This window comes from Sinohyriopsis cumingii, chromosome 12, assembly GCF_028554795.1.
Source record: "Sinohyriopsis cumingii isolate HCF-2022 chromosome 12, ASM2855479v2, whole genome shotgun sequence".
NCBI lineage: Eukaryota > Metazoa > Mollusca > Bivalvia > Unionida > Unionidae > Sinohyriopsis > Sinohyriopsis cumingii.
In genome coordinates this window covers 65,538,170-65,552,224 of record NC_142972.1, presented here as the reverse complement: position 1 = coordinate 65,552,224, position 14,055 = coordinate 65,538,170, and the positions used below count along the sequence as shown (strand labels likewise).

General features: G+C 34.1%; 1 protein-coding gene across 1 annotated transcript in view; it reads right to left on the bottom strand.

The window, feature by feature from the left end:
- Positions 1-54: 54 nt before the first annotated feature.
- Positions 55-14,055, bottom strand: part of LOC149786606 (uncharacterized) — a 38,853-nt gene continuing 24,852 nt past the window's right edge. Inside the window, exons 8-12 of the mRNA XM_089978230.1 lie at positions 10,856-10,960; positions 5,710-5,841; positions 4,269-4,385; positions 1,033-1,132; positions 55-273 (exon numbers count right to left, since the gene is read on the bottom strand). Of these exons, the coding sequence (XP_089834356.1) occupies positions 125-273; positions 1,033-1,132; positions 4,269-4,385; positions 5,710-5,841; positions 10,856-10,960 (603 nt within the window). The 3' untranslated portion in view covers positions 55-124. The remainder of the gene's footprint in view (positions 274-1,032; positions 1,133-4,268; positions 4,386-5,709; positions 5,842-10,855; positions 10,961-14,055) is intronic.

Here is a 14,055-nt window from a genome sequence, read left to right as displayed (position 1 = left end):
ACACTGGACGTGAAGGGATAAAGGCAGTTGCATAGGCTTAATTGCACCAAAGTTATTAATAAGTTCAATGACATGAAATATGTTTATGTCACATTTATGTTTTTTATTAATACATGTGTCTAAATCACGCAGTAAAAGTAATGTTTTGCACCATCGGAAATATTGCCTTTATAATCATAACATAAAGGTCTCTTCCTCCGTCTGCATCCAACTCCTGAAGAACATAAATCTCTCCACTCATGTTGTTAATACTAAACATGCTCTTCATTTCATCTGAAAATAAACCCCAAAATTACTCATTAAATGTTCAATATCTGTTTTCTTCCAAGCGATCTAATATTCGAGTATATTGTTTCTCAACGATCGAAAGATAACCTATTATATCTGTCTTATTAAACGCGCACGTCACAATTATGAGTTTGCTTATAAAACAGCCGATTAAGAAATACGTTGGTATTTTTCTCTTTTCGATACATCCAATAACTATGCATTCATGTTGTGACAAGTTAATTACTCATTTCCCCATATCTGCATCCGTGACGTCGACAGGCAGTAAATTTCTGAAAGGTAAATATTATTAATCGCAATGATTGAGAACGGTCTTAAGAATGCGTGGCTTTATGTGAAAATAAGGAACTACCATCTCAAGGATTGAAGACAATTTACTGTTCATAAATACTGCGACTCCCGTTTACCTATCACCAATTGACGGGGCTTCCTCATCCATGTATTGCTTACATCTATGAACATGTTTGATAGTATTGTCATGAATGAAGATTGAGTTTTTCAAATTTATTTTTATTTTAATGCAAAAAGTTATGTCTTGTGTAATTTTCTTTCTTTTGTCTTTTATTTACAACGGATAGCTGATTCGAAAGAATTTGGGGAAAATGGTGCATCTTATTGTTTGCAAAGCCTTATGTCTACGTAGCTAATGCTACTCGGAAACATTTATAAAATGATTCACTGCTACATGGTATTTGTAAAGAGAAAACGGAACTTAATGTGAAAATATATTTGTAGTGTACTTACCTTCAATGCTGTATATGACAGTTTCGTTTATTCCTCGGTCTCCATCGTATGCATGTATCGGAGGAGATGTTTTATATGTTTTACCAGATAATCCAGAGTTCTGGATGGAATAAATTATATCTTTAATATGAGTTGTTGGTTTTCACAAAGTATATGCCTGATACCTTATAAAGTTATAGAAGTCGGAAGTGAATAGGAGAAATGAAAAATTCAAGAGAAGGGTCAAATCCGAGCCACAAGCCCTCCTACTATTTGTTTCAGTCCACAAAACACGAACAATTCTATCTACCACAGCTTGACGTGGCCTACATCTTTACCAAAAGTAACAGAAGTCACACACACACACACACACACACACACACACACACACACACACATATATATATATATATATATATATATAGAGAGAGAGAGAGAGAGAGAGAGAGAGAGAAAGAGAGAGAGAGACACAGACAGACAGACAGACAGACAGACAGAGGCAGAGAGAGAAACATAAACAGAGACAGAGAGAGATAAACTGATAAGGACGCAAACTCAAACATGTTCGGGCTCAACAAAGCTCTTCGTTTGGAAAAAAGCAACTTACATAATGCAAAACAAACACAAAACAATTCTGGTCTGCTACATGTTAGAATTACTAAAGGAAATTTACAACAAGAGATCTAACACTACAAAGTGTTGCAAAATTAATAGACGAACGGGTTCTAATGTGTATCGCATAGCGAACCAGTATGTTTCGACCTAACTCTAAGTTGTGATCAAAGAACACATACAGAGCGTGGAGAGAGAATAGTGTCATCTACCGGATTTTTTAAAGAATGATATCCCCGTAGAGTTATGCAAGGAGGTTCTGAAGGATTATGTTAAGACGACTGTGTGTCGATATAATGTATAAGAACTATAACATCAACAACAACCACAATAATAATAATAATAATAATAATAATAATAATATAAATAAATAAATAAAAACGAAAACAAAATCGCCGAAAATGTAATTACTTGGTATATACTAGCTCAGACTTTGCGTCTTGTGCAAAACGTATGACTCGCTGTAATTTTTATAAGACTGCAACAAGAAGGTTAATATTCTTTATTTACGCCTAACTCCTCATTGGCTTTCAACTGTTGTATCCTGTATCGCTCATTACGTGTGTGTCCTATGTCTGTACACATAAAGTTAAATTCAATTGGTAACATGTCGAAGGACACGATGGAATGTCCGTTTGAGCTGTAGTGGTTGGCCACGTTTGCGTTGATTTTTTTTGCGAATTCGGCTTTTATGATTATTCATTCGCTTTCTGAAATTAATGGTTTCGCCAACATAAGGAGTAGTACAGATAGTGAATGTCGGGATATATGTTGTATTATTGGCGTGAGAGCCTAACTTCTGATTGATCCTGTAGTTAACTACTGTAGTCTAACTTCTGAAAGATTTGATCTCAGGCACATGTTTGCAAATTAATAAACACCTGTACTTGTAACGGTAAGTACCTCAATGTTTTGTCTTGGTTACAGTCAACTTGGTACGTACCAAATGTCCATGAGCTGTTTAATGTCTACGGTGCACAATCATAGAAATGTCTTGAAATAGACCCTTGAGGCGTTCGTATGATTTAATCTGGTAACAGTGCTTGCGTATAATCTGTTGTACGTTTCTGGCATCGGGGTGGAAAGTTAGTTCGAAGGGGACACGCTTACGTTTATATTTCAGGAAGGTCCTCTATCGAGGAGTTTAGCTTTATTAATAGACTCCTCCGTTTGGTTCAGGAGTAGATACTGGTGTGAGTCAGTAGGTTTACAGAATATGTACGTTTCTATGTTCCCTTTCAGAACAGTAGATTGAGTATCTAAACCTGCACTGGACCTATTCGATAACTCTGGCATGAATGTAATCGTAGGGTGAAAGTTATTGACGAATTAAAATAATATTTAGCAATTGTAGCCTGTTTCGATTCATTTCAATTCTATGTCGTCCATTAATCTACACTAGCGTAGGGATCTATATGTTGCTTTGTTGATAAGCCTATCCCATGGAAATTTCGTCACAGGAATGTATAATTGGAGTGCCCATTGCAGTCCCATTCATTTGTAGGAAGCATTCATTGTTGAAAGCCAAGTTGATAAACTCGAGAACCTGTGTTGCAAGTTTTGCCAAAGAGAACGTTGTAGAGAATGGGTCAGTACGACTATCCAATGCTTCCTTGTAGGCTGTTTTTCCTTCATTGCGTGGATCGTTAAGGAGGAACGAGTGACGAGAAGAGGTTTTTGGAAGGTTAAGTTTCTGGTGTTTCGTTGAGATAGTCAGTGGTATCTTGCATATATGACATAAGTTTTTCCACGAACGGCCGAAGGTGAAAAATCCAATTCAGAATTTGTCAGTGTGATCTATGTTTCCGGAAACTATTAGCCTCTTTCTTCATAACAACTATTTTCATACCTTCTGTGCTACCTATGATTGACAAGTTCCCAACTCTACAAATAGTGATTATATAACAAAACTAGATATCTCCTAACACTTCTGGATAACTTAATGACTTAACCTAATCCACTTCTGTGACTAAAGAATATAAAATGTATTTTCATCAATAACGCCCAGAATATACCAAACATTGCGACATCCATACATAAATAGAAGCTTTTGCTAACATTATTAGCCCTGAAAACACAACATTTCCCCATCTAATCTGTACATTTTAGCATTGTTTAAGATATCTTTCGTCTGACATTTTTACAAATTCTAAGTCATCTTTTCAGAATGCGTTATAGTGTATACTCTGCATACAATTCTTCCTAATTTATTATACAAAAATGTATTTGGAGTAGACCTCGACATACCAATAATATATGTACAGAATAACAAATGAATTTTGTCAGTATCATTGGCCTCATGAAACCCCCAAACGTCAGTCTCATAATTAAGAAAGGGAGCTATTGGCACGTTTACCAGGTGTTTTTGAAGCAAAATGTTAACCCTATAATAATAATAATAATAATAATAATATATCATTATTATTATTTCCACGTGCATTAACAATGTCAATGATTAGAGTGAAGGTGATGTTTATGACAACGATTTGTGTAATGCATGAAAAAACAGGTAAGACAATGGTATTGTATGAAACTCACTATTTACTGAGGAATGTCTTTGGTATTTATAAAAGCTACATACCATTCATAACATATAGTGTGAAGATACGTTGCATATTATCATTTCACACATACTATCTACTTACATTTTCTGTGATGTTAAGATGATATACTTCACTGGTGAATTTTGGATTACTGTCGTCTACATCCATGATTTCCACATCCAGTGTAGTAGTTGCATTCCAGTCAATCACTGAGTTTGGCTGGAACAAAAATATATTTATTTGTTTTATTATAGGCCTCAGTGAACTTATTCTCTAACTTAACATTTGCTTTGAAATTAACAAAAGTATCAACTTATGCAAGATAATGATTTCATAACCTGATTAACTTGCATAGTGTACGTTGTCTAGGATTGCGTAAGTTTTGATGAAAAACAGCTTGAACTATCTAACCTTTTAATACGTAAGATTTTAGAGAGTTTAACTTACTGTATATGTGTAATAAAAAGATATTTTGTGGTATATATTTGCAATATTGAGTTGAGTTTTATTGGTTGTCGAACAAATTATATTTTCATCTGATGAAATTGTGACTTTCTCAATGGTGATAAGTTTGAATGGAATCATAGGAAACTTTTATTTTCCTCCTGATTTGCTCTCCGACATAATCTGTTTCCATCATGTAAACTCAATCGAAACTACAATATCTCGAACAAAAGAGCTCTTTTTTATCGAAGGTGTGGGACACATGTGAGAAGAAATATCTATTTCCTTAAATTATGATTCAGTGTCATTAGTTACTGTGAACACTATATTGTGTAATTGTCACACGATTTAAGAACTATCAACTAATAAATAAAATATCCGACCTGGAAGAGAGTTCATCTTTATCACAGTAAAATACGCATACGAAAGTGCTTTAGTTCAAAATGTGACTCGTTCATATTCGTTTCTTTCTATCTTGAAAACGTAAGGTTGTTTTAACTGAACCATTTGCGCTGCACGTCTTTGAGAATAGAAAAATATACAATAATAACAGGCAGAATGAAAATCTTATTGTTTGAAAATTGACCAATTTGACATTAATACAATTTATGGTATGATAAAAACGATTAACATCTTTACAAAATAGTAAGAATATAACATAACTTTACAAAACCACTATTATGTCACGACAGTTGCAAAAGAAGAACCTTTAATTCGAGGAGTCAGACATTTCAATGGGTCGCAATGTGCTTGCATACTGGAGTATATATGATTTCATATATATTTATAGTTCCGTTATATTAAAGGAACTGCATCGATCTGTATCACAGAATTCGGTAATTGTTATTGTTCTTGTACTCTCTAGTCTTTACTCCTCGTTACACAGACAAACAGGCATACAGATAGATATAACGACAGATAGATAGACAGATAGATAGATAGATAGATAGATAGATAGATAGATAGATAGATAGATTCATTGATTCATTGATAGGTAGATAGATGGACTAGCATATATATTCTAAATAAGTTGGTACTGTAGTAACGGGATTTGCATTGCCTGAATAGTTAGAACGACATATAAATACACATACGTTACCATTCTCTGTGACGCTTGAATTACTAAATGTACAGTGTGCGTCCCGTTTAACTGTTCGTAGTCCAGCATTGACTTAGCAAATACTCTACCACTAGCGGTGTTTTTTATGTGAAACCAGTCGCTGTAAGGCTTCTGAAAAACAACAGAAATTCATATGAGTTCCATTTTCTCCAGAGTCTCGACATGTAAATGATGACGCACATTCAATTTATGTCTTGTGCTTTGTACTAATTCTCCATTTCTTGGCGTTGACCAGCCAGTTGCGGGATTTAACAATACGGATTTATGATATAGTATGAGTAACCATTGACATTTGTGGTTAACTCCAAATTCACATTACGTTTGCAGCGAGCTTCCATCACCACGTTTGCAAGCAGTAGCAGTATTGGGTGCCCGATGCATTTTCTTACTTGTAGCAGATATAACAACTAAGGAAAATTTGCTATGTATAAAGCATATATTTAAATACGTTATAAATTCAGTCTTTGCAAATTATGCTTTCGTTGCTTCACCTTCCAAGCTGTTTTTGAAATCCCTTTAAAGCGGATGGGGTTGAGATTTCGAAAGACAAATGAAAGCATACTACTTTTGGAAATGAGTTATTTACACTACATAGTTTACTGATGACCATACTATTTCACACTGAGCATGTCCACGTCTATTGTAATATGTTATAAATTGTATTTCTGTATTATTAGCAATGAAGTAGGCATGATAGTTCTGTTATTTGGTTACTTGTCACCGTTAGGAATTAGTACCTAATTTGGATAAAGTAAGTAAGAAATAATGTTATCGGTTTATATCATACAGCAATATAGCTACATAAGTTATGGTTGCCCTTGAGCAAACGAATTTGAACGGTAGCATGCATTTGTTTAAACAAATAAAGCACAAAATGCGAACCCTTTCAATCTAGTTTCGAAATTATTAAAAGATCAAGGGGCACTTAACAGTTTTGTTAACTGTCAGCTTCATAACCACTTTTTCTCCAGTTCGTCGTTTGATAGTAAAATATATTGATTGCGTATATCTTGCTACTATTATTACTGCTACAAGACTGTTATACATCCTGTATTCTGGTGGAACTTTGCATGTTAGTATTACAAGCCTGCTGAAATCAAGGCCCAGGTCATCCACAGCAATTCAGTTCATATAGCAATGACTAATGGTTTGGGTTTTCATGAAAATGTATTTACAAAAAACATAGTTGAAAAGTATTTGAACTGCTGTAGTATGTTTCAATTAATAGAGACGCAGCAGCAAAAGGAGAGCAGGGAGAGGTGGATTAAGGTGGCTAACGGATGATAAACTTTTTGGTATTATTCAAAGTTCAGAACTTTGATCATGGGGACACATACATTAATAGTAATTATTGGCTATGAGTCCTAAGAGCTATTTCGTAATTTCGGCTTATTAACCCAGCTCAAGCACAACATTAGTTCAAGGGAAACACTAGTCGGACTGATTCATACTCATGCATGGACATCAATAAGGGCTACTGTGACTCTTATCAATGAAAAATCAAACATTCATTGAACTGTTTGCTACTTCTCCACATGACATATTCGCTGCCACAAAGATGAGCTTAGACAACTTTCTGAAGAAAGTGCTGCCAAAAATATTGCAAGGCTTTCTGACAGGATATCCATTACATTAAAGTGGTTCACGATTATCTATTGAATCAAAATATTGAAACATCATTTGAAACAAATGTACAAATGGTATCCACATAAGTTGTTACATAAGTGCAGGAGGGAAGAATAGTGGGGCCATTTATTCTACAATCCATTTCTACACTATTTGTAAGACAACTTGACCTAGTTCCTAAAATATCTCCAAGGGAAGTTATATAAAGGCTTTGTTGAGACCGAACATCGTTCAAGATTTTTCAAGGCACTATACGAGGTAAAGGTGACATAAAATCAGTTTCCCGCTTACTGCCTGTTAGGCACCCTTATTTGGGTCAACTAGACTTTACATCTAGATTTGTTACTGTTATGACAATTTATGACCCATGAGTTGTGCAATTATCGAACATTTAATGCTTACCAGTCCTACTGACTCTATAATTGTTAATCTGAAGAGTTACATAGAAAGATGAAAAGAAAAGACATTATTAGTGTAGGTCAATAATTCTAGTCTTTTCCAAATATTTTGCTAAGTTATGAGCATTTGTTGTAGATGAGGAACAAGTAAAGACAACGAATGCAATACTGTTCCTAAGTCTTGGTCGCGAGTCTATTGTAATGGAAGTAAGAATGCATTTGGAGAAAGATAAATAAATCAAGAATAAAATAATGTGGATACAGATCGCATCCGATTTGTGTAATCTCTGAAATGCATGATGAATTGAGTTTGTATTGTTATTGTTCCGGACAGCCTATTTTGCAGAATGTTGATAAATACTGGCAGAGGATTGTCACTTCTTCATTGTCATTTGCATGGTAATGTGGAAGAAATTCAGGATTTGAAAATGTGGCTGATGTTGTATAATTTATAATTTCAATGGTGTATCTGTTTTTCGTGATATATTTTGAGTATTAAATGAGAATGCTAACTTGTTTACTGGTACTTTAGCTGATATATGGCGAGGGTTTGATGCCAAGTTTAATGAGAGGTGGATCTTTGAAGCTTGACATGATACGTAGCACATTATAAGCGTTAGCAAAGACATTACAGATCTTGAATTTGTTTCTGCTCTTGGCACGCTTATACATTTAAATCAGAGCCTTGCACTGAAATATTTGCAGCTTAATATTGTTGCAAATTTCAAACATTTGATAAGATATCCTTTCTCGTTTATAGATCAGCGAGTTTAAGAAATTTATGGAGAATATTCGAAACTGGAGCAACTGTCCAGTATTTCCGGTAAAATACATGATCATATGCAAAATGCATTGTCAGAATTTTAGCAGTCTATTGGTGTATAAAGAAAGCGGTGTTGTTATCTTGCGTTGCCATTCAGGGTAATTTTGTTATATTTCTGCTAGCACAGCTATTACATACGAGGTTTAAGTTTCAGAAACAAACTTAATATTTGGAAGGATCGAACAGAATTATTTGTGGTAATAAAATGTATAGAAGGCCTCAAACGTTTAAGAAAAAGTAGTGATGTTACCTTTCGAATTCAAAGAGGAAAGTTTGGTTGAAATGTATTTCATCCGAAGGTTTGTCTGTACAGACAGTCTTTAGTTTGGTTTACTTTTTAGTGTTTTGCGTGGAAGTGTTAGTTCATATGAACAATCAACTTGATTGAGCACTAACATGAGAGGATATCTTTTTAATAACAATTGTGAAATACAGTATTGTTTACATTATGGAACCGAAAACCAATTAAACTGGTTGGTCAGAGTATGCATGAATTATGTGTGAGAATGATTAAAATATTTGTTTGGCCTCTCAATATGATCTAAAGAGGAGATAAGGTATTAATAACAACTGTTTCTATCATGCCAAGGTTAAACCATTAATCAAGTGTGACTTTTGTGCTGCATTGTTAAAAGCAGGCAAACAGTCAGGCTTGCCTACAGGCTTGTTGACATCTAGTCTTGAAGAATTGAAAGCCAAACTATATCGTCAATGCAGCGTGTGATGCCATCCAGACAATCGATAACGGTTAAAGGCATATATTGCATGAATCAGAAAGAAAAAGAGTCTCCACAGGTAGAACATATTAATTTGTTTGATTGATAACATTATTTTATTTTAAAAGAAATAATTGATTTCCTTAAGAAGTGAAAGGGAAAACGGCATTAATTTAGGTAAAGATCATTTTCTTCTATTCTGTTAGTTCGATCATCTCTCTCATATTCCGCACTAAAAGAGCTAACGAACATAGGAAGCCTAATTTACATTGGATGACAATTAGTACTTTACATGGATAAGGAAAGAGGGTGTTGTTGGTATGATCTGCTCCCTTCAATTATTCCATCGAGGACCTCCAGGTATACTGTTGATACATGTTGACGGCAATGATATAACATCACACAGCAAAAGTTACATTTGTGGACTGATCACTCGGAATTTATCTTATATTGCCATTTTGTGAAGCTAACCTGATATTCTGCCAAGACTGATATGGCAGAGACCTGTTGGATTGTAAGCTGAGAAATTGCATCAGAAGGACGACGTGTGACCATGCATTATCAGAAAGTGATAACTCGTTTTGTCAATGGCTGGCATATTTCTCTTGACTGATCCAAGTATACACCTGACCCGATTCGCGAATATAGAACATATTTATCTTGTATAGGGAATTATGTATTTGGTGAGTCTTTGAAACATTTTCAAAAAGTGAAATGAATGTTTTGTTTTCAACGACTTATGGTCTTGATGGTCACAGTGATGAGGTGAAAAGGTTGTATGTGAACGGACATACATATATATATATATATATATATATATATATATATATATATATATATATATATATATATATATATATATATATATATATATATATATATATATATATATATATATATATATTTAGCTTAGCCTAGTATATTTTTGCCAGTTTTGTTTATTTTCACAAACATTTGCTCATAAATAAATGCGATACATTCAGACAGAAATTTAATTGAATGAACGAATTTTGGCTATCAAATATTTGAAGTTATAAAGCAGTAGCTGATTTCAGTCTCTGATTTGCCTCTTGTTATACAGCCCAGTCATCATAATGACATTTGATGTTGTTGTTGACTGTAAAGAGTTCCACATAAGAACAATACTAAAGATGGAACGTAATAATATGGAGGTGGCTTCTAGTATGCATGCAGACAAGTGTACTACTGTTCCGAAATGTATATCACGGAAAATGAATATGTATTTTATTATTGTATGCAACACATAAGGTTTGTGTATACGTTTTTTAATTGCTACATTTAAAGGGTACTTGGGGTTTATGTACGCATCTCTCTATGTCTCTGGAGGATTTATACAATTTATGTTTTTGGATAAAATATTTAACTTGATCGTTGGAATGCTCTCCATATGTCAGGATATGGTTAGTTTCCAGCCACAGTATTCCTACATACAGGATTTTCATCTCACTTACTGTGTTATGGTTTTCAATTATAATACTTTCTTAAAACAAAAGTTAAAATATTTACCGCGTAACGTTTTACTACAACAAGACCGTACATACCAGTTCCTGTATGCGAAAGACTGAATAAATCTGGTCAGAAGATACACTACACTCTTTTAGTACTAGTTCCTTTGTTAAATCAGCGATTTCTGTTTCTGCTGTTAGCTAAAAGTAAAAATAGATCAATAATAATGTTAATAATAATAATGTTAATAATAATAATTTACGTATATAACAAAACAGGCATCTGTTGTAACCGAACGTTTCCAAGGATAGCTCTTCACCGGTGGGAAAAAGTCACTTATAAAAGTTATGCGAGGATTAATTATTTTTACGATGGTACAAATGAGAAAGATGCCATAAGAAAACAAAGGGAAATATTAAAAGATTAAATACCTTAAGATTTTAAACACCAGATTGGTCGGTATATAGAACTAACAGTTACTTTGGTAAATTAGCAAAAATGAAATTAAACAGGAAGTACAACAGCTATCGACTTAAATGTATACCGGAAGTGACGCAGTGGATATAAACAATAAACCTATAGGTCAAGTCCTACAATATCTATATTTTAGCTTGAAGTTGTATCCCATGCAAAAGTGGGAGACATGGAGTTGCAGTGAAACATAGTTATTTGTTAAGATAAATTTTATATCTCTCACAATTCAAGAAACAGCCTTTTCAAACACAAAAACGTAACACAAAAGTTGAGGAAAAACCTTAACCCAAAATAATTAGCTCGTGAAAAGCGAATCAGATGCAAACCAGTATCAATGTGATTTTGTTCTGTGTAGGAATGGCAAAAGTGTATCGACAACAATCAAACCATCAATCCGATATGCACAATTGTGTGTAATCCGAACTGAAAACCAAACTACCTTAACCTAGATTAAATTCAAAAGATGAAAACTACGTGTAGTGGCAGAAAGATTAGAAACTACAATATATAAATATGGTATCCATGTTTGGGAAAGGTAATAATGGAAATGTGCTTATGAATGATGGAGTTAGATAATTAAAAAGATAATAATAATAATAATAATAATAATAATAATAATAATAAAATAATGACGAAAAAGCATAGCCATCAAGATTGGTGTACATTAGTGTTCCCTATAAAACTAACAAGACTGTACTGGGTAGGTTAAAACCTTTGCATTTAGTACTAAGACCCCTTGTGTTCTCAAGTGTAGAATCCATTTTCGTTCCTTACTGGTGCATTCAATATCGGTCACACCTGGTTACACTACATCATAGACAGCTTGCAGGATTCAACTAAATATTCAGCTAAATTCTAGCAACTGACGAGTTTGCGTTGATTAAATTTTAAAAAATGACTAGTTATTCATGCGCATTTTGAACACTTTTGCCAACATACTGGAATGCAACGAGTTACATCTGATAAGACAGATAACACCAGAGGCGTAGCTATGATATTTTGCGCCCGGGGACGAACTATAAAATTGGTGCCCCAGCCCCATCCCCGTTTAATCACATTTTTGAATATTACCCTTGTTTACTTATTATAATGTAACGTTGTATGACTCATTTTGGCGCCCCTGTACCTTGGCGCCCGGGGACATATGTACCCCCCTGCCCCCCCCCCCCAGCTACGCCTCTGGATAACACGCAATTACATTTTCATGAAACGAGCTGATGAAGCAGGATAACAAGATGGGAGATAGAGACTTCTGTCACCTAACGAGGCCAAATATATGAATCGCGGTGAAATGTTACAGGCAAAATTCAGACAGGACTAGACGAAAGCACAAGATGGCTGTTTAACGGAACATACTATCTGGAATGACAGATAGATTGTTCAGTCGGTTTCCAGGCAGCACACATTGATTTGCCATACTAGGTATAAGACAAAACAGTTTGTATGAATGCCTTACCCCACAAGAAAACATAAATGAAAAAGAAAACAAAGTAAATCCAAGAGAAATTGTTTTATTTATTTGTTTGACTAATCTTTTGGCCTGTGAAATCTGTGTTAAGCATGCATTGTGATCATCTAGATAGATGAAGATATAATTTAGATACATACAAATAAGTTCAAAGATATCCCACAACATGAGAACGTATTGGAACAGCTGACGACGGCAAAACTGAAAGAAACGATAGTAAACCCCACAGAGCAACTACAAAGGAAAACGAAAGAATGGGTGGCATGCTTATTGTGTTTAAATCTGTTCGTATTGAATAGAAGGACAGAAGGTATCATTATGTTGAAAAATTTGTCAATATTAGACGCATCACAGAAAGAAGCAAGTTAAAATTAAAGACTATTCAGTCAGGTAAATAACTTGATAGAGATAATGCCTATAGAAGATTAGTGTGCAAATGTTTAAACAAGGTCACCAGTGTCAAATAAAAACTCTGTAAAATGTGAAAACGAAAATATTATTTGTATCTCTGTTAGGTGAAAGAGTACGAAGGTAAAAGACCCCAATCCTTCCTCTGGCACAATGAAAACGATACAAGATTGTAAATATTACCCTTATGGTTCATGATCAGTGACAACAGCTAAACGCATACCTTTCGGAATTTTTAAAATCTATTTTAAAGTAGTCATTAAGAAATACAAAGCAATGGTTTACAAAGAAATTGACAGACTAAGGTTTTTATATTGCTCTCTTCATCAAAAGGCAAAACGTTTGTTTGAATAATTACATTACGACTGGAATAATGCAAAATCTAATATATTTGCATAAGAAGATGAAAAATTGTTTAACGCGAAAAGCAAATATTAAAACTGTGTGCAAGGTTTAATTCAACTGAAAATAAAAGAGCACGATAACAAGAGGGCCAGGTGCAGTATTCAGCAACACATCAAGGTAAATCACAATTACGAGCATTCGAAATATATTCCATTGTTCACATATCAGGTATAGAGCTATAAAAGAAAATCAAAGAGCGTTACCACTCTGTGCTCGTAAAAAATAAAAAAACAATAAGTTTCATAAAATTCAACAAATAATTTATTTCTTGAAAGTGCAAATTTACAGGAACTTAAAGTACTGTGAAATAAATTCCAAATAATTCGTAAACTTTTATCACAAGTCCAAACGTGTTGAGTGTTCCAAATGAAATCCAGTGATGTTCCAAATTAATTCCAATCTGAATATACTAATGCACCAATAACTTTAAATGTGCGTTTGAGCTAAGAGTCTTCGTGTATCGCAAGGATATTATCCAGAATATCTGTGAAAGAATTCACAATAAGCCCAAAACAATAATTTACTCAAAACATTAATGGG